Here is a 22287-nt window from a genome sequence, read left to right as displayed (position 1 = left end):
GGGAAACGCTGTTGGGGAGGACATTACCTCCAGAATGCTGGACTGCTATATGGGATAGAGCTGCCACCTCCTCCATATGTACTACCTACAAAGAATCCCATTACAAAGTCCTGATGTTCTGGTACCGCACACCGGAGGTTCTCCATAAGTTCAATGCCTCGGTATCCCCACTATGTTGGCGATGTGCTAGAGTATTAGGCTCCCAGTTCCATGTCTTCTGGGAATGCGAGCTTATCCGACCCTTCTGGCGGGAGGTGTGTGAGATATCCTCCGCTATCCTCAGTGTTAAAACCCCTAGGGACCCAGGCCTTTGTCTCCTCAACCTTTTCCCTAAAACTATCCGGAAAAAACAAGCCAAATTACTATTGGTCCTCCTGACTGCAGCTAAGTCCCTAATCGCCAAATGCTGGAAGCAATCGGCCCCTCCTTCCATTCAGCATTTCAAAGCTAGAGTCAGGGAATTACGCTCTCTTGAGCGCCTTACGGCATCCCTGAATAACAGGTTGGAGGCCTTTGACTCTATTTGGGCTCCTTGGGATTTGTATTGCTCCCCGTCGGCACCTGCCTACGGTACATCCTAGATCCCTATCCTTTGTCGTTTGTTCTTGTGTACGTCTTTCCATGTCCTTGTCTCCCTCTTTCCCTCTCCCCCCTCCTACATTTCCTGCCCCCTCCTTGTCTTAAGTCTGTGTTTTGTTCTGTGTTGTTTGGTTACTAGTCCGGTGTGGTCTATGGACCCTACCCGTACAGACATTGTTTTTTCCAAACCCTGACCAGGATCTGGTAGCTGTTTTTTTTTTGCGACTTGGTATTCTTGATCTCCTGTCTGCTCCTGTTTAGGGGTTCTGTTACATCTCTGACATTTGTGTTATGCATTATAACAATGTTCTGCTGCCTTCATATGTACCTTCCCCAGTTTGTACAATTTTATGTCTTTCTTCTATGGAAAATCAATAAAAAAATTACAATTGAAAAAAAAAAAAAGAATATATAAATGGGGAAGGGGTGGATTTATCAAGTACGCCCATTTATCTGTACACCAAAACACTGCACCCATGTCCCCCACCGGATTTATTAAGAGAAGCACGCTCTTGGTAAACCCAGCAAATATAAGGTTGCCGAGCTGTCCGCAAGGGGAGGGAAAGAGCAGGCATATTGGGAGAAGCAGAAGCAGATATACCAACCACATCTGCTGGAAGTTTGTTCTAAGCATCTACGACACAGTAAAACAATATTTTCTCATGTTCATCCTGATCTTTTCCCTAACTACCCTTAGATTGTGCCGCCTTGTAAATCCACAGTGTAAGATCATCACCAAATCATGTGGGTTATGGTATGATTTGTTCCTCCATTTCTGTGGCGGAATACCAGGAATTCCAGGAAAAATTAACTTTTCCCCTATTATAACAGGATAGGAAAAAAGTAGAAGATTGCCGGCAGGGCTGTGGAGTCTGAGTCGGAGCTAGTTTTGGCTAGAGTCGGAGGTGGAGTCGGAAAAAAATGTACCGACTCCAGCTTTAAAAAAATCTTTAAAAAAATGTAGAATTGAATTTTACAAGTTTTGCTCATGAATATATATTATGAGCAACATTCTAATAGGACACTGTCCCTATTACATAAGGGGGGCCAGGGAATATATCAGTAATAGGACACTAAACCTATTAGATAAGGGTGGTCGGGGAATATATCAGTAAGGCTATGTTCACCCTACGTAAAACTACGGCCGTAGCTCTCACCGCAGAGAACTTTATTTTTAAATCGTATCGTATGCGCTCCGGCCGGGATCCCGTGCGGCGCCGGAAAAAACTGACGTCAGTTTTCTGCAGAAACACCTGTCAGTTCACACAGTGAAGCAAGTGGCTCCGGACGCACGCTTTACTGTGGGCTATGGGAAGCTCTGATGCGGGCGCACGCTGATGCGCCCGCATCAGAGCTCCGCAGCCGGAAAGATCATGGAAAGAGATGATCCGGCCAGAGACTGGCCGTTCCGTGACCCAACCGGGTCACGGAATGGCCGTTCTCTAACGTAGTGTGAACATAGCCTAATAGTACACTGGCCCTATTAGATAAGGGTGGTCGGGGAATATATCAGTAATAGGACACTGGTTCTATTAGATAAGGGGGGTCGGGGAAAAGTTGTCGGTCACTATTTGGCTGTTTGTTTCTGAGCTGGAAGAGTCCATTGTGTGGGGGGAGATCTGTGCTGTTCTCTTCCTGGATGCCTGATGACTGTATATGAGCAGCAGTGTAATATGAAGATATTCTGTGTAATATAGAGGAGGAGGAGGAGAAGACATAAGTAGTGTAGCAGTAACCTCTGTCCTCAGCGTGGTGTTTTCTCTTTGGGAGAAGATTGTGTGTTTTTCTTCAGTGTTCTATGGCTGCAGCTGTGTGTGTGTGTGAGTGTGCGCGTGCTATGGCTGCAGTAGGCTGTGTATGTATGCTATGGCTGCAGCAGGCTGTGTGTATGTGTGCTATGGCCGCAGCAGGCTGTGTGTGTGCTATGGCTGCAGCAAGCTGTGTGTGTGCTATGGCTGCAGCAAGCTGTGTGTGTGCTATGGCTGCAGCAAGCTGTGTGTGTGCTATGGCTGCAGCAAGCTGTGTGTGTGCTATGGCTGCAGCAGGCTGTGTGTGTGTGTGCTATGGCTGCAGCAGGCTGTGTGTGTGTGTGCTATGGCTGCAGCAGGCTGTGTGTGTGTGTGTGCTATGGCTGCAGCAGGCTGTGTGTATGTGTGCTATGGCTGCAGCAGGCTGTGTGTGTATGTGTGCTATGGCTGCAGCAGGCTGTGTGTGTGTGTGTGCTATGGCTGCAGCAGGCTGTGTGTGTGTGTGTGTGTGTGTGTGTGCTATGGCTGCAGCAAGCTGTGTGTGTGTGCTAAGGCTGCAGCAGGCTGTGTGGGCTTATGCTATGGCTGCAGTATGCTGTGTGTGTGCGTGCTATTGCGTGCCCCCACAGTGACCCTTCTATATCACTATGTGTGACCCCTCTATATCACTATGTGTGACCCCCTCTATATCACTATGGCTGACCTCTCTATATCACTATGTGTGACCCCCTGTATATCACTATGGCTGACCTCTATATTACAGGGATCAGGCATTGTTAGCAGTGTATCTGTGTGTATGGTGAATATTTAGTTAGAAACATAGAAGATTGTCAGCAGAAAAGACCACCTGCTCCATCTAGTCTAGTTGTGAGTAGTTCAGGACATGGAGGCTGGAGACTGGCTGCATCCACTGCACACACAGGAGAAGCTTCCTTTGCATGTTTCATAAGTTTTCATTGCTTTTCCTGGGATACCCAAGTGAATAAAGCTGGATTGTAACTGGAACAGGAGTGGTGCTGTTTTTGCAAGAAAGTAGCTGTGTTTTTTATTATCCTGGATAAATGTGTGTGTGTATACACAGTGGTGCCTTGGATTACGAGCATAGTTTGTTCCAGGACCATGCTTGTAATCCAAATCCACTCTTAGGGTAAATTCACACGGGCGGATCCGGTGCGAGTTTCCCGCAAAAAATCGCTACTTAAATCACACAGACATCCTATGGTCAATAAAAAAATGTTACAAACGCTGCGAGTTTTAATCTGCAGAATTATTGCATCGTTAAACTCGCGACAGATCTGCCCGTGTAAATTTACCCTTAAACTAAAGCAAATTTTCCGATAAGAAATCACTGATATGCAAAATCCCCAAAATATGATTATAGATTCTGAATAACATGTAAAACAAATTAAACAAACAGCTGAATATGTGATATTATAAGTTACTGTACAGTATAGCAATCAGCATGTGGAGTATTATGTATATTAACTGCATAAACCTGAAAGACAGCAGCAGTTTGTAGATACAGGATGGAGATGCAGATCCACATAATGCAGTAGTGTAGTACAACAGGCTAGAATAGAGAAGCAGGGCCGCTGTCAGAGGTCTGTGTGGTCACATGACAGCAATGGAGAAGTGGTGTGTGTTCAGCATGGACCAATCAGGACTGACAGAGACAACAGGGAGCATGAAGGAATGAGCAGGACATATGTGGGCACATACATGCAGCGCTCTCTGTCCGGGGAGAGAGGAGTTACAGCTATGAAGAGATTACCTCCACAGTCCTGTCCCCTGATGTAAGCCCCAGCCTGAAGTGGATCTGCTATGATTTGGAAGATGAGGGTCAGAGTACAGGGCTGTAGACCACCCTATGCAGACCATGCCCTCCCACCAAGTACAGGGAGCTCTTAAACCAAAGCAATTCCCTTAAACCAAGTCACAGTTTTGAAAAACTGAGCTTTTCTTCCAAAACGCTCTTAAACCAAGTTACTCTTAAACCAAGGTACCACTGTGTGTGTGTGTGTGTATATATATATATATATATATATATATATATATATATATATATGCAAAAAAGGGGTCCGTGGAGCCTCAGTTACGAGTCTCAAAACACGGGAATAGCCAGATATCCCTCTCTCCAGAGAAGGAAGCCCATTGCCAAGGGGTGCCTCCTAGTGGGGAGAGCACCAAACCACCCTGTCTTATGTCGTTATACTCGCCACAGAGTTAGACTTTGACTCACAGGGGCCACCCTGGTGTTTCCCTATTTAGGTCCTAAAGCTCGCAACAGAGTGAGGACCTGAGGGACTACGTATCAGGGTGGTTTGGTGCTCTCCCCACTAGGAGGCACCCCTTGGCAATGGGCTTCCTTCTCTGGAGAGAGGGATATCTGGCTATTCCCGTGTTTTGAGACTCGTAACTGAGGCTCCACGGACCCCTTTTTTGCATATTTAAATTTTGTATGGGACAATCAATGGAGACTCGTAAATGAGTACTCCATTGGAATTTTTCACTGTTCTCCCTGAGTTCAGTGATTGTTGTGTTTTGTTGGTATATATATATATATATATGTATGTATGTATGTATGTATGTGTGTGTATATATATATATAATATATATATATACACACACAATTTTTTTTTCTGGCACTGGATCTTATATATTACAATGTTCTTCAGGTCTTGAGTCTAGGTTTTTATGTCTTTAATGGATCCTTTTATATTTTCAGCGGATCTAGTAAAGCATTAGCATGTTGATGTGTGACACCTTCTGATTTATTCAGTTTATCATTTCATTGAATTTTTAGGTAATGAAAATGTTTTGTGTGTTAATTATATTCCATCCTTTTTATTTTGCAGGAAGTATTACAGATTGCACAGTATGTGGGTCCCATATAAGTTTGTGGCAACACGTTGATGTCTCAATATTTCTTACCTGGCTGTTCGCTACTTCTGGTGAGATCAGCTAAGATATGCTGCCCATGCACAATACAGTGTGTAATAATAGTCTGCCAAACATGGTGAAAGTTCAGCTTCACCATAAGCCAACATGCTAAGGGGTTCTCCTAGTAATGGCATACATACAGCTAGGGCTGGGCGGTATACCGCAAAAATACCGATACCGTCACTGGCGTCGGTTAACCGACCTCAACCTAGCCCGGATGGTATCTGCGGTAATTTTGTATTTTTATCTCCCAGAGTGCCCTCTCCTGTCTCCTCAGAGCGCTCCTGCACACAAACTCGCGGCCTGGCGTGATCGCTGCAGCAGAGTCCAGGGGAGAATATGCCTGAGTGCACAGCCCTCCCCCTGCACCAATCCCGTCTTAGCGCCTACCCTCCCCATCCGTCTTGTCCGAGGCCCATCCCCCTCGGCGGCCGGGAGGGAGGGGCGCTCGGACGGGACTGGTGCCGGTATCCTCCCCCCCCCCACCGGTACCAGTCCAGTCCGAGCGACCCCCCCACTCCCACCCGGCCGCCGAGCGCTGCACGTTAATGTCCGGTGTATGCAGGAACACCGGCATGTGAGAGCTGAAGGTGGAGGAGCAGCATTAGGGGGCGGCTGACCTGTACTTCCCTAAGTAACAGTACAGGGCTGTAACATAGGAGGAAGGGATGGGCTGCAGCAGGCAGGAGAAGTTATTGCTGTGTGTGGTATCCTTCCTGCTGCAGCCCATCCATTCCTCCTATGTTACAGCACTGTACTGTTACTGAGGGGACTACAGGTCCCAGCATGCAGCTCCCTGTATAGTAATACACCCCTGCTCACCCCCCTATATAGCAATACACCCCTGTCCGCCCCCGTAGTCATACACCCCTGTCCGCCCCTCCTCCCTGTATACTCATACACCCTTCCGCCCCCTGTAGTCATTCACCCCTATCTGCCCCCCGTATAGTTATACACTTCTATCTCTATGTACCTCCTGTATAGTAATACACCCCCCCCCCCCCCCATATAGTCATACACACCTATCCCTATGTGACCCCCTGTGTATGCACATGTCCAGGTCTCTGCTTAGACCCCCTGATAATGACAAATAATGATTATAAATTAACCACGAGTTGCTGCTCAGTGGGTTCTTTTACTTTTTTAAATCAAAATATCGCCAGTTTTGCATGGCAAGTGGGTGTGGTTTGCAAAAAGGGCGTAATTATCGTTCAGTTATCGTTACCGCGGCTACATGTGATTTTGATGTGATATTGATTTAGGCCATTATAGCCCAGCCCTAGGCTATTAACACACTGAGGCAGGCGGGATTCTGCGGGATTATTTATTACATAAAACCAGTGGTATATACAATGGTACCTTGGATTACTAGCATAATTCATCCTGAGAACATGCTTGTGGTCCAAGATCGTATATGAAAGCAATTTTTCCAATATGAAATAATTAAGATACAGACAATTAATTCCACAGCCTATACAGTTTATCTCATTGTGATATAGCTTATTGTGATTTTTCAGCCTGTTGAAAGACCACGATCAGCCAACATTGTGCATGTCGAGTGTGGTCTTTTAACATGCGCTATAATTGGGCTTTTATAATGGAACTGCCTAGACAGAGAGCAGTGCCTCGGTAGCATCTTTTGGTTAAAGTGTTGCTTTCCTGTCCTAGGCTTTATAAATAAACCAAAGAAAGAATTTGCACTACTGTTTTGATGAGAGGTACTAAGAGGCGTGTCGGTAGTTTACATCAGTCGAGGTCTAGGTGCTGAGACCAGACTAGAACAAGGAAGGAGAAGCACTTATCTGAGAGCTTCTATACCCACTGCAAGAGAAAGACTATTCATAAAGATCTGTAATGCCAATTTCCTGCAGCAAGGAGTTGGTAGGGAAAGAGGCGTTTCTCTCCATGTTTGAGGGATTTAATCTTTTAACATGTTTCTGTCACATGTCAAAAGTTTTTGGAAATAACCATAACACGTCAAGGCCAGTTTCTTACAGGTGTAATAGATTCAGATATGTAATAGATTACAGCCATATTATGTTCATGTTAAACAGCCTAACTTGGACAACCTAATTATAACATGGCAACTACATGTGTGGCAACCAGAAATTGCCAGGTGGTGTAGTAGTGTAGCGGGGTGAAATTATGGTATACCAACACACACTTTTTAATTAGAACTGGTGCATGTTCTTGCAGGTGTCAGTAAAACACAGGAAGCATTCAAGCCCCATAAGAGTGTCCCACCAGCTCGGTCCTGGTATGACGCAGGCTGGGAGGGGGCGGGCTAAGCTGGTGGGACAGTTCTGGGGCTGAATGCTGATCAGGAACCCAGGACAGTATGTTGCTCACTTCCACAGTTTGCAAATGGCAAGAACGCGATCGGCGCTGGGAGCCTGGACTGAGCTTTACCATCCAGCTCAACCCAGGCTCCCAGCACTGATCACACTCCTTCCAGCTGCAAACTGTGGCAGTGAGCAGCATACTGTCCCGGGCTCCTGATTGGTGGTCATACCAGTGGCATGGGCGGGCAATGGAGGGGGCGGCACGGAAGGGGGCGGGCCGAACAAGTGCTTTGGCCTGTCGGGTAACGCCCCAAATGCTCTTAAGCCCCTCATTAGCATAGGGGCAATTAGGGAATATCTAAAGAAAGAAGAGGGGAAGAGAAGATTGATTAACATTACTGCAGTCAGCATGGAAAGAACATCTGCGGCATATCAGCAGGTTCATTGGGGAGAACCTGCTGATAGTGCCGCTTTTATGGGTTTTAAAGTGATGGTGATTGTATCGCTAGTAACCGCATGTTACCTGTCTATACTCTTGGCCATATAATGTATTTATGAGTGTTGTCCAATTGTTAATGACATAGAAACATAGAAGGTTGTCTGCATAAAATGACCATCTGCTCCATCTATTCTGCCCTTATATCATTTCCTTTTTTTGGATAAATACATGTTAATACCAGGCATGTTTAACCTCTATACACGACAACTCGTGGCTGCTATTAGTAGCTGGGCCCCCCCCCCCCCCCCATAGCTGGCATGGAGCGATTGCCCATACTGGCTATTTAGATGCAGCTATCAAAAGTGACAGTGGCATGCCTTATTGGTGGTGCAGTAGTCCGGGTAACACCCCCCCCCCCCCCTCCCGCAAAGAGTTCATGGGAAGTCTATCTGTTGTAAGTGCAACCTCTTCTAGGCCTCTTCAGGCTGCCTGACTCGACAGTTGATTTATCCTGTCTCCAGCAGGCGAAATCATAGAACAGAATAGAGTTAATGGATCGAAGCATTACATAGGTACTGCATTGATGTCTATGAGCAATCATATTATTGATTTTTTTTTTTTTTTATCTAATCTAAATAAATCCACCCCATGATAAAAAATTTTAATGCCCCCCTTTTCCTATTGTTAAAAGAGAAAACAAATATATTTGGTATTGTTGCATGTAGCATTACCTGAACTATTATCTTGCATGGTAAATGCAAAAAAAAAAAAAACCCCAATGTAAGCGCTGATTTTTGGTCACATCACATCCCAGAATGATCAAAAAGTCACATGTATACAAAAGTAGTACCGATAATATCACCATGCCAAAAATGAGCCCTCATCCAGCCCTACAGAATGATTATAAGAGTCAGAATTTTAAGGACTTTTTAAAATTCTGGGTCCTCCTGCATAGTCTTCGGGTTCTCCGCTGAAGGCTCCTACCACTACCTCTGAGACAGACTTCATTGACTTAAGCAGGACAGCTCAACAGCCAGTGATTAGCTGAGTGGGCTATCACTGCCAAGACGGACTTAAAAGTGGTGGCAGAAGCGTTCCGCAGGGGACCCAAAGACTCCAAAGGATGACCACTGGGGGAGCAGCATTAGGTAAAAATAGGGTGATTTTTCTGAATTGTATCATGGACCAACTCCAACTTCTTCATAAATGGCCAGTCAGACACCAGGGAAGTTATTTATCACACTGGCTCAGCAGCTTCTCCCTAATGTTCCTCCTATCCAGGACAGAGGTTACTGCTACTCTACCTATGGCTTCTCCTCTTTCTTTATATTACACAGAATATCTTTAAATTACACTGCTGCTCATATACAGTCATCCAGCATCCAGGAAGAGAACAGCACAGATCTACCACACACACACACACAATGGACTCTTCCTTTTGGAAACAAACTGCCAAATAGTGACCGCCAACCCCCCTTATCTTATAGGGCCAGTGCTTTATTACTAATATATGTAGAAATGCTTCACCCTGTGTAACTAAATGTATGTGAGAAAGTGTCTATACTTCTGGTTGTTATAAATAAGGGCCTTAGATTGATAGAACATAAAATATATAATTCATATGAAAACTCAATTATAAAATTTTGAAAGATTTTTTTAAAAGGTGGTGTCAGAACATTTTTTTCTGACTCCAGCCAAAAGTAGCTCCGTCTCCACGGCTCCACAGCCCTAATTTTTATTTTCTATGCAGCTCCAGCACTATAGAAAAAGCTTAAATGGACAGAGTATCCCTTTGAACCTAAATTTTATAATCAATTATTGTAGACTACAACAGTCCTGTAAGAGACACTCTGCTGTCTACACCTACAAGCACAATCATGGTTGAGCAGTACAGAAATTAGAAATTGGGCATTTGTTCTTCAGCATCCATACCCTGCTATCAGTACTTGATCAGTATTTTAGATCCACTTTTTTAATGTTGTTAGGGCATTTGGACATTATAAGAAGGGGCCCCCAGCTCAGGACACCTTGCCATATATATGAGGGGATTCTTAAGGGTATCAGGATGGTGCTTGCTTCATATTCAGTGCAACAATCAGAATAATAAGACAGTAGCTGCACTCGCCCATAGATGCTTTGAATGTTGGTCCATGGAAGCGCTCATTAGCGTGAAACAGACTGTTACCTGCCCCTTATTGGCGTCTGCCTAAAACGATCCACACCTTGATATGTGTATTTTTGCACTGGAATGAAGAAGTCAGTGAAGGCACATAAGCTACTGTCTTTTATTGTTCTAATTCTTTATACTTTACCTGCACACGATTGCTTTTATCCATATATTAATGATGTGACATTTTTTTCTTTTACACTTAGGCTTGAGGTCATCATGTACCTGCTGAGGACTTTATATCTTAGATGTAATTCCAGCATAAGATCAACTTCCACTTTAACCTTACTGGCATGTAGACAACAGCAAAAATGCCTTATATCACCAAGGACTGGAGGCCAGGCTTTAAGATTTCATGGACAAAATCAGTGCTTCCATTCAGCCTCTAGCTATAATTCATCACAAGATAAAGGAGACCACCAAAGCCCAGCACTTGGTACTAGTAATCCAGTGACTAGCCCTGCAGCTGATGCTCCTGTTACTGTAGATGACACAGATCCTTTACAAGACAAGTCCATTGGTCTGGTGCAGAGGTTTAAAAAGACTTTTAAGCAGTATGGAAAAGTAATGGTGACAGTCCATGTGCTGACGTCCAGTGTATGGCTCGGAACCTTTTACTATGCAGCCGTGAAGTAAGTACTTGCAGGGAAACAGCCTATTGTATTGCTTTTACATTAGTTACGTTATTATATTAAGCAGGCCTTCACGACTCTGTAAACTCATCCAGTACACCAAGAACTTACTACTGAGGCCTAGATGTTTTTTAGTATTGTTTTAGAATTTAAATATTTAGTATGAGTGGAAAAAGACTAATGTCTATTAACCCCTTAAGGTCCAAGCCAATTTTCGTTTTTGCGCTTTTGCTTTTTCCATTTTATGTTTAAAAGTCCATAGCGCTTGCATTTTTTCACCTAGAGACTTATATGAGTGCTTATTTTTTGCGAAACCAATTGTACTTTGCAATTACAGGCATAATTTTTCCATAAAATATGTTGTGAAACCGGAAAAAAATCATTTGCGCTGTCAAATTGAAAAAAAAACGAATTTGTTTTGATTTCGGGGAGATTTGCATTTACGCCGTTTGCCCTATGGTAAAACTGACTTGTTATGCATGTTCCTCAAGTCGTTACGATTACTATGATATATAACATGTATAACTTATATTGTATCGGATGGCCTGTAAAAAATTCAAACCATTGTTAACAAATATATGTCACTTAAAATCGCTCCATTCCCAGGCTTATAGCGCTTTTATCCTTTGGTCTATGGGGCTGTGTGAGGTGTCAGTTTTTGCGCCATGATGTGTTCTTTCTACCGGTACCTTGATTGCGCATATACGACTTTTTGATCGCTTTTTATTACATTTTTTCTGGATTTGATGCGACCAAAAATGCGCAATTTTCCACTTTGGAATTTTTTTGCGCTTACGCCGTTTACCGTGCGAGATCAGGAATGTGATTAATTAATCGGGCGATTACGCGCGCGGCGATACTAAATATGTTTATTTATTTATTTATTTATTAATTTATATTTATAAAATGGGAAAAGGGGGGTGATTTGGACTTTTATTAGGGGAGGGGATTTTTTATTAATAAAAACACTTTTTTACTTTTTTTTTTACATGGACTAGAAGCCCCCCTGGGGGGCTTGTATATACACAGCAATGATCTCTCATAGAGATCAATGCTGTGTATATACACAGCAAAGATCCATGAGATCGGTCATAGATTACTATGGCCTGCTGCAGGCCATAGCAATCTATTGCCGAGCCGGGATCAGCGTCATTCCGACGCTGAGGCCCGGCACGCCCAGAAGAACGGATCTCCCCCCCGCGATCGCATCGTGGGGGGGAGATCCGACCCACTAGACACCAGGGATGTGATGTCTAAAGCCCTTCAATGCAGCTGTCAGGTTTGACAGCTGCATTGAAGTGCTTAATTAGCCGGCGCGGCAACGGGACCCGCGCCGGCTAACAGAGGCGCTGCACGTGTCAGCCGGGATCAGCGCCGTTCAGAGCGGGGTCCCGGCGGGACCCCGCTCTGAACACCCCCCGCGGCGCCATAACGTATTAGATACGTCATGGGTCGCTAAGGGGTTAAAGGACAACTCTGGGCAAAATGTTATTTTATTACAAAAGGAAAGTTAGACAAATTCCTAATATACACTAATTATGTTAAATGCACATAAAGTGCTATTTCCCTTAATTTAGATGAGGCAGGCTTCAATTTCTCTAAAAAAAATGTGACGTCACAAACCAGATGTAATTCATATGTAGTGTCCAGCAGGGGGCTATATGGAGAAATTACATTGTAAGAATAACTACCCCCATCACAAATGCTGCACAAGTGCAGCGGGGTGAACGCTGCCATACCGCAGTCCCTGCTGTCTCTCACCCACCAGCCGCACCACAAATGCCAGCAGCACTGTCATATGTGCCATGGATGGGGCTGCTGGCACTTGTGATGGGGGGGAGTTTGGGGGGGGGCAGTTCACTGGGCTCTGCTGGGGAGGGGGATTGGCAGCCGTACCACAAGTGCCAGCAGCCCCCTCCTATGTGTCGTGGACGGGGCTGCTGGCACTTGTGATCCCTAGTTATTCTTACAATGTAATTTCTCCATATACTGTGCCCCCTGCTGGAAACTTCATATGAATTACACCTGATTGAAGCCTGCCTGATCTACTAAATTGAGGGAAATAGCACTTTATTCCATTGCCTATAATTAGTGTATATTAGTAATTTGTGTAAGTTTCCTTATGTAATATATTAAAAAATAAATTTTGCCCGGAGTTGTCCTATAAGTTCTACCTAGGTATAGGGGGGTGGATGTAAATTAAGAAGAGGCTTATGGTTAACTTAAGACTTTTGTTTCTCTCTGCTGATCCAGGTTATAGAAGCAGCATTAGCTCATGGTGCTATAGTATTTGTTACTTTCACTAACTTCTGTGAGAGATATGGAAAAAGTTTTTCATTTTTTTTATACTGATTTTGAGATTCTTCCTTCCTTCAGTCGCCACAACCAGGTTGGAGCAGGCTTTTGGGACCGATAGGAGACATTTATAGCATATCCCCTGAATATACTATACATTTCCGAGATAGGAATACCCATTTATTGTATGTTTACACAGTGCGGACATGGTGTGGATTTTTCCTCACAGATTTTCTAAAACTAGCCGTACACATGCCAAATGCTCACTGTTCAAACTCCACCATAAATATGAAAGGTATTTCCATCTTTTACATTTATAGCAAATCCACAGGGTGTGTTATAAACGTCTGATAGATGTGAGTCCCCCATCTAATGCCTATGGGAGCTACGTAAGTGGGGTTTTGGCCTGCTCCAGCCACCACAACCAGGCCAGACAGAACTAAGGAGCCCTCACTCTAGAGATCTGGAACCTGCATCCTTCACATGGTTTTGGCCTAAGCTATGGAAATGCCATAAGCATTTAAGGTGGTGTGCCATAAGATTGTTTATGTTAGGGTTTGAGCAAATGGCACTCGGCATGTCTATGGCCAGCTTTAGACCACTTTGATCCATTTTTCTTGTAGGTTCTCTATGGTGTCTAGACCAAAAACAATCTTCTGTAAGCTAAACCACACAAAGGTGTACACTGCCCTGATCAGCAGGGAGCCAACACCCTGCACCCCCATGAATTAACTGTTCGGTGGAGCCACTGCACCAACACTCAGAACTCTATTGTGCTGTTCCTTTAGTCCTCCTAGAACTAACCAATCAGGGATTAGTAAAATGGGGCAGTGCCCTATATATCAGTGGAATTGGAATGGAAATACAGAGCCTTTGGTAGACAAAGTTGGCATCCCCAGTCTCATCCTAGAACATGCTGCTTCCAGGACAAGACTTGGCATAGCACAGAGATATACAGGAGAGGCAGTGTTACTGGTCCGGCACTGCATCCCAATCACAGTCCATACACTGGGTCTACAAACAGGGTGATACAGTAAGAGAAGAAATAAAACTATTGAAACTTTTTTTAATGCTCACTGGCATTCAGAGTACTCAGATTAGCCTGCATAAAAGAATGCTTCTGTTCTTGTTACTTTCAGAACATGCACCTTATGTGTTCAGAGAAAGCTGCTTGTGCCGATTCCAATTGTCTGGCCTGTACAATAGCAGGAGTCACTCCGCCACCTATATATAAGATTATTCAGGCAGTGGGACAGAGCTACTGAGCATGTGTGACCACCAGCACTAAACATATTTAGGGGCTGTTCTGAAAGGGAATTAACTTATGAGCAGTTAAAGGAGGCCCCGGTGGAGCCCCTATACTTACCCCTTTCTCAAAGTCCTGGTCCTGGACCCCGTCCTGCAACCGAGAAATACTCGTCGGAAGCCGTTCGCATGCTCACCAGAGTTGAGTCCAACGCCAATGAAAAAATGCAGTAACGCAATAAAATAATTGCGTATGGGCATTGCTGATGTCCGTGCAGCCCTTGCTGCCTGATAGTCAGCTTGTGTAATTACTCAGTAGACACTTTATGATCAGGCGCATAATAGGACCCTTACTGATCGATTTCAAACTATTGAGTGAAAGCAGAAGTCTACATGATTGCATACAACTCAGTGTTTTTATTAGGGCTGCAAATGTAGATGTAGCATCACTACAAAAAGTATTGGCGTAGCCTTAAGATGCCTACACCCAGTTGAATGTATGTGTTCCCTATCGGGAGGGGTGGCATCTCTCCAGGAACATAAGGTTTAGACTGAAAAGCCATCAAAATCCAACCGCTTTCTCCGCAAACATCATGCATTGATGAAGACTTGAGAGGCCCCATACATGTTATACTGACAGCCAAGGGTATGGGAGCCGATAGCCTTACCGGGGTAAAGAGAACCTGTCTTCCAGGCCGGCGACTTCTGCCTGCTCCACTGGCTTAAGGGTGATAGATCTCTGCCGATACTCAAAAAGGTAAAGATCTTTCAGTAAAGGCTGGTGGGGTGTGAGAAGACGCTGGGGTAAAGAGAGCCACCTCTGAAGCTTCCATTGATTTTAAAAAGGCACATGTCGCTACAGCTTCACTCCCCAGCTACCATTTTCCAAGTCTATGGAAGCAGAGTGTTTTTTTGGTGAAATCGTGGGGGTTTTTTTATGCTGAAATTGGCACGTTTTCTGCATCAAAAACCTCACGGTTATAAGCCATGTGAACATATCCTATGTGAGTTTTCATATGTTATTTTCCTGTGTATCCCTCACTGAGGATCTAAGACTAAACACTGGAGAGAGGTATAATCCGCCTCTGCGGCTGTCTGTACTCTTCAGCTATGTGGTTTCATTCATTGAAAGTGACTTAATTTACCATTTTGGAGATTGTTTATGTCTGTTCCAGTCACTTTGTAGCTCTGTGGTGTTTCCCACATCTGTTTCTGTTTTGGAGTACAATTTCCTGTGTGAGCCCCACGTCAGCCGTATACTTTGCTCCCACATAGCCAGTCTACAGCTGGAGAGCTGAGCACTTGACATCAGCGCATATTATTGTACAAGTGTTTGTTTTAGTTACCCCTCAACCAGCTGGCATTATTGCCCTTTCTAGCTGCTACTGATCGCAAATGTCAGGCTAAACTTAGCGTCCTCCTTTGCATTATATGTCCCAGGCTATTAAAGTATCAGGTCTTTGACCCAGACAGTGGATTGCGTTGTGTTCTGACAATTTATACAGATTGAATCACACTTTGTTTCCGCTCTCAGGGGTTTTTACATTCAGATAATTCCCTCCGTAGCTGACCACTGATCCAGTATGGTTCTCACATACGTATCTGCTTTTCATACATTTAGAAATAGAATTGATGAATGCATCCCATTTTTTTGACCAGAAATGATCATTTATAAGTCATCTCTTAGACGGTGAGATAACATGGCAAACAACCACATGGCAAACGATAGAGATTCACTCCACATCTTTATCTCCATTATTCGCCAATTCCAACAACATAAGTCTGAGTCTATGGCCGTCCGGGAAGTGAATCATACTGCTGCCGCATTTCTCCCCGGCTATATCTCATGATCAGTCGCTGTGATCAATAACTTTTGACATGTCTGATGACATAGCAGGTGAAAAAAACTTAGGCCAACAGTGTTTTGGCACATTGTTTTCTCAATACAGAAAATCAAAAAATTCCTATACACTTTAGGGCTGGGGTCACACTACGTATATTTCAGTCAGTATTGTGGTCCTCATATTGCAACCAGAACCAGGAGTGGATTAAAAACACAGAAAGGCTCTGTTCACACAATGTTGAAATTGAGTGGATGGACGCCATATAACAGTAAATAACGGCCATTATTTCAATATAACAGCCGTTGTTCTAAAATAACAGCAAATATTTGCTATTAAATGGCGTCCATCCACTCAATTTCAACATTGTGTGAACAGAGCCTTTCTGTGTTTTTAATCCACTCCTGGTTTTGGTTGCAATATGAGGACCACAATACTGACTGAAATATACGTAGTGTGAACCCAGCCCCCATAAGTGCAAAAACAGTGTTGTATGACATGTATTTGTAGGTGTTCCTCATAAACCTTGGTGGAGTGTGCATGAGAGGGTAATCTTCCACATGGAGACCCCCCCCTGCAGCAATGTAGCATAGTTACAGGGCATGATACAATACAACATCTGCCATCTGGGGATTCTGGTGACCCCCATACACACTAGCTTATTGGACAAAATTGGTGGATTCGGTTGACATTTACCCAATGGGCTATCCCAAGATCACATTGATCAGTGCAATCCAACCACTGAGACCCCTACCAATCAAAAGTTTTGACTCCCTTGCCACCCATGTGAATGCATCCATGCTCAATTTCCACTCTGTTCCTTATATATGGGACTGCTGAAGATAGCCTAGTGCTGTGCTCAGTTTTCCTAAGCAGTCTCATAGTGAGAGAACGTAGTGGCAGTATATGTGCCCAGAGTCCCCAGTTCTCATGATTGATGGTGGTCCCTATGGTCTAACCACCATCTAGTAATCAGATACATATCACCTGTCCTGTAGATGATATGTTATAAAATTGGGATAACCCCTTCAAGGCCAACAATAACCCATGTGCGTTGGGTGTCAGATTTATGAACTCCCATTCTGCAAATTATTCTTATTTCTAACAAAAGAAAAATCCCATCTAGCCTATGTCTAGCAAAGCCTCTATGTGTGTCAGATCTTGTTCTGCTGATGAATGGGACAGCGGCATGCATTTCCCAGTCATTTGGCTGTGCATGATCATATACTTCTGATATAACATCTAGTAAGAGGTTTCATGGCTCACTGACTTGCTATAGCTCCTAAGCTCCAGAAGAGGGCGCACAATGTCCATATGTAATGCACTTGGACACCATTCAGTCTCTGCCAGCTCTGATCTCCCAGCAGTACATTCTCAATGTCTGCCTTATGATTCTGGACTGTGATATACAAAGTCAGGAGTTACTGAACTGATGTGTCTCCACTATAGAGAGTAGGATTCAGGTCGTTCTTTTATTAATTATTGATTTCATCTACTTTCTTTAACAGAGGCATAAATGTTGTTCCTTTCCTGGAGTTGATCGGATTGCCTGAAAGTATAGTGAACATTCTCAAGAATTCTGAGAGCGGCAATGTGCTCACAGCGTATGCATTGTATAAGGTAGGCTTCATTACTGTAAATGCAAAGTCCATGTTTTTTTCCACCTTCCCAATGACTTGACATGACAAGTTAATAGAGCTGTGTCATATGGAGGAATGTGTTGTAGAATGCCTGGCTGTCCGGACCACCTTCAGCCACTGGCGTGCTTGTCTGTGAACCGTATTCATTCCCTTCCACAATCAAAGTTCGGATTAAAGCTAACTTGCCATCAATTATCTCAGTATGCCCTTCAGTCATTCTGCGCCGTGGCCGCTACATACCAAATCCCCTTTTTGTAGCGATATATTTCTATAACAAAGCCACATTATTGCCTGCTCATTATAACACTGGCAAGTTTGACAGCCCAGGGCTAGAGGAGTCATGGTGATGGGGGTGTAGTAAGGGATCTGGCTTCATTGTCTTTCTCCTTTTTCCTCACAAAAATTTGACATTGACACATGCTTTTAGTGAAAATTCCCTGTGATTGCATCATCTAGAAGCACTCCAGTCTTCTTGGTGTCGGCTGTAACATTCTGAATACCTGCTAGAAGTGGATATAGCTACTCTACACTGTATGGGCTGCTTCATCCTTCATTGGGTTACGTTTTATTGTTCATGGTAGTGTGGGTTTTTTATGTGTTGCTTTATCTTTTAGAGACAAATGTTTCTCACCAGCTACTGAAAGCATGTAACACTTCAAATATATGTACAATATCAACCAGTACAAAATAGAATTACAGTCCTAATAAAGGGTCTGTGTAGTCTATTATAAATGACCCTTCTTAGGGTATTATGAGTCAATACAGGGTGCCTGAGTGAATAGTGGCTGCCATATAGGGAGGACCCACTATGTCCATGGATTACACAAATAACTGTATAATGCTTCATTTCATGTAAGGTTTTTGGATAACGTGGGGTGTGAGTGATCCTTAGATATCCCCAGGAAAGGCTATGAAGCCCACCCAAAGCAGCTGGACCAAGATTGTAGCATGCCAGGAAATGAAGTGCGCTTCTCCTGGCAATATCTAGAGATCTAGACCCTGAGAGATCAAACTGGACACATTAAAGTTTTTCTTAATGATAAAGGCACACAAAAAGAAAACTGGTTGCTGAGGCTTTAAGCAAGGGAACTTTCAAAATGGAAAACTCATTTAAACCATTCATAGAGGACTCACTGTCATCTTAATGGTTCTGAGAACTGGGGACACATGAGATAAAGTAGTAGTCATGGGACAGACATTTGTCTGTAATTCCCGTCTTTAATCCTATTGAGGAACCCAACAGTCAGCCTTGTCCCAGCCAGAAAATGCTGCTTACAGACAATAATAGTCACATTCAGCCATGAGCAAATGGAAACTTTTAGCTTCTCTTTAAGTGAAGATCCAACACAGAGGCTCCATGAGCTGAAGATACAGTCATCATAAAAAGATTTGTCACCATCATATCACATTACATATCCTGAATTGTCACCTCCACTCAGTATACCAGAAGAACACCTGACATATTACATATAACACTAAAGTCTTTCCTTACGTTGTAGCTTAGTTGTGGCTAGAGACCTTCTATTAGGCTATAAGTGTATTATAACCTGACTTTTTGTCTGGCAGAGAATAATGGAATTTGTCTTGTGTTCTGTCTTTTCCTCTTTAAGCTCCTCTTTCACTTCTGCCAGATTCCCTGGGTTCAGCTTGCAGGTGTGATTATAATCTAGGACACGGGACTAGTCTGGAACTGAGCCGTTTTTGTAGTTGCTCGCAGCTACGCTATCCACCGGTTCAAGCATGCTTTCGCTTATGTCTAGACTGTTAAGCAGGCTTTTCAGCTTGATCAAAGCTGCTTACCTTTATAGTGCTTAATTTTGGTACATCCGCTCTGTGTGTTCTAAGCAAAAGTAAAAGTGCTGAAAATGAAGATTAGCTGTTAATGAATAGCAGGAGCACGGCATCTGAGCCATGTACTGGACATGTACTGAGTATGTGGCTATATAATGTAAATCAGAGGTAGAAAATGTGCCGGTTTATAACTGTACTTGGGCAGCGGAGAAATGTAACCATGCAAAATTAGAAGCTCCAACCATATTAGCATTGTCAAGAAAAGACATCCAAGCCAGTTCTGCTATCTCAGGCCAGTGCTACATACACCTGTCATGTTACCGAACAGCTTTATACCAGGCCATGGTGGCCAAGTATAATATATCTTATATTTAAATTGAATAAAATGAATTAAATGTAAAATACATGTAAAAATGTAGGGGCCACAACATCCTATTATAAGTGTCCTTTGTGACACAAAGCTGTGCAGAGAATGGCGCCACAGCCAAATTCACTTAAATGCAGGAGGAAAACCAATGGAGAGGGCAAAGTGTTACACCAAAGGAGTTTTCCAGTCTTATATAGTGAAGGTAATATGCTGTCGCTTTGAAAGATGTTGTATACAATAGACAATCTCTTTTGTTAGGAGGGGCCCAGATTATAAATTGATCACCGGGTGTCCCACTATAGAGCACCTAACAGTTAGCTACAGTCTGTTGGGGAACCTGCACTACCTGTGAATTTCTCCTTAGGGCGACCTCATAAAGCATTACACATTACACCTGATGGGTCAACCAGAGTAAGAGACTGTGGTTGTAACTAGTGATGAGTGAGTACTAAAATGCTTGTTACTCTGACGAGTATTTCCCGATACTCGAGTGCTCGTTTCGAGTAACGAACCCCATTGACGTCAATGGGAGACTTGAGTATTTTTTGCAGGGGACTCAAGTTCGGTAGAGGGAAGGTCGTGTGAAAACCTGTCAACCTCAGAAATTGATGGAAACCCAACGGAAATGGACAGGAAACAGTAGGGGCAGCATGTATGCATGCCTCTGAGGGTGGCTAATGGCACCATTATGCCTAATTCTGTGCAACAGCCTGGTTAAAACAGAGGAACAGCAATGCATTCTGGAACCTGTAGTACTGAGTACATCTGCTCAACCAGAAAATACAGAAACACAAAACAGATGTAGTTTTGGTAGTTTCAAAACTGGGATAGAAAGGTAATAAATAATGCTATATGCTTCTGCAGAAGTTTCATTTTTTCTTGCCTCGATCCGGAGTTCCCCTTTAAGAAAAAAAAAGAAAATATTAAATTAAGAAAAAAGCAATGTATCTATACATGGTGTCATAGTAAGGGGTGGTGTGGTACATCATAGTGCAAATGTTTGGGGGGGAAAGCACACATCCTTCTAAACTATCAAAGTGGTAAAAGTGAACTCAAACTGTGCAATCAAACAACAACCAATGAAAAGTGAGAAGTGCAGAACTTTAAACTTTTACAATGTGAACTATGAACTGAAAACAGTCACCCAACAATAGTGACATCCTATTCCCTAGTTGACTAATGTGACAATTCTAAGTGCTAACTGATTTAAGTGCTAACAAACAAGCATGAGCACAGCTAGATAGATTTCTCTCATACTGTGCAAACTTACAATATGTATATATCCCAACAAATTAAACTGAAGGGTAACCATCATTTCCAAATTTCTGACATGTCACCAAACTTGTTAGGGACCAAGTGCAGACCCTAACCCTACTTGCTTAAAGGAGACGTCTGGCGAAAATTTTTATTAAAGTATTGTATTGCCCCCCAAAAGTTATACAAATCCCCAATATACACTTATTACAGGAAATGCACATAAAGTGCTTTTTCCCCCCTGCACTTACTACTGCATCAAGGCTTCACTTCCTGGATAAAATGGTGATGTTACGTCCCGACTCCCAGAGCTGTGCGAGCTGTAGCTGCTGGAGAGGATGATGGCAGAGGGGTGCTCAGTGTCCCTCCAGTGCCCTGTGTCCCTCAGTGTCCCCCTGCCATCATCCTCTCCAGCAGCCACAGACCGCACAGCTCTGGGAATCGGGTCGTGACATCACCATTTTATCCAGGAAGTAAAGCCTTGATGCAGTAGTAAGTGCAGAGAAAAAGGCACTTTATAAGCATTTACCGTAATAAGTGTATATTGGTGATTTGTATAACTTTTGAGGGGGAATACAATGCTTTAATAAAAATTTTCTCCGGACTTCTCCTTTAAAGCAAGGGGCAGAGGGCCCTCAGCAGAGTGCGGCATCTGTTCCTTCCTTATCACTTCCCGGATAGACAAACAGAAACAAAAAGGTGATGACCTGACCACCTCTGCCCTATTTTGGCAACTGTTGGGGGGTAAGGAGGCTGACATGTCAATATGAAAGTTATAGTCACGTCAATCGTTCTATGAAGTGATAGTTACCCTTCCCTTTAAGGCACAAACTATTAACTGTGGCGGTGTGTATCCTAAACTTCATTTTTGTCAAATCCATTTCCTCACTCTCCTCACTTTGAGTTACATCCATGACAACAACCTCACTGTCTGACAACCGGGTCTCATCGTCATCATCAGACCCCTCTTCCAACCCCGCTTGTAAGTCCCCACTCTCATCACCCACTGACTGTGTGAGCTGCATAGTTTGGGCATCAGGACAGATCGACTGCTCCGGTTGCTCTGA

General features: G+C 43.6%; 1 protein-coding gene across 11 annotated transcripts in view; it reads left to right on the top strand.

The window, feature by feature from the left end:
• The window catches only part of FAM210A (family with sequence similarity 210 member A), a 40655-nt gene that overhangs the window by 8050 nt on the left and 10318 nt on the right, over positions 1-22287 (top strand). For 7 of the 11 annotated variants that reach the window (XM_069957825.1, XM_069957824.1, XM_069957823.1 and 4 more), the window contains 3 exons: positions 5183-5278; positions 10362-10787; positions 17677-17788. In XM_069957825.1, coding sequence (XP_069813926.1) covers positions 10375-10787; positions 17677-17788 — 525 coding nt within the window. In that variant the 5' untranslated portion in view covers positions 5183-5278; positions 10362-10374. Of the gene's footprint in view, positions 1-5109; positions 5131-5182; positions 5279-10361; positions 10788-17676; positions 17789-22287 lie in introns of those variants that run through there. The other 4 variants (XM_069957831.1, XM_069957830.1, XM_069957829.1 and 1 more) reach the window with 2 other exon arrangements.

This window comes from Dendropsophus ebraccatus, chromosome 2 (genome assembly GCF_027789765.1).
Source record: "Dendropsophus ebraccatus isolate aDenEbr1 chromosome 2, aDenEbr1.pat, whole genome shotgun sequence".
Taxonomy (NCBI): Eukaryota; Metazoa; Chordata; class Amphibia; order Anura; family Hylidae; genus Dendropsophus; species Dendropsophus ebraccatus.
Note: the sequence above shows the minus strand (reverse complement) of the source record. Positions and strands in the feature narration are given on the sequence as shown.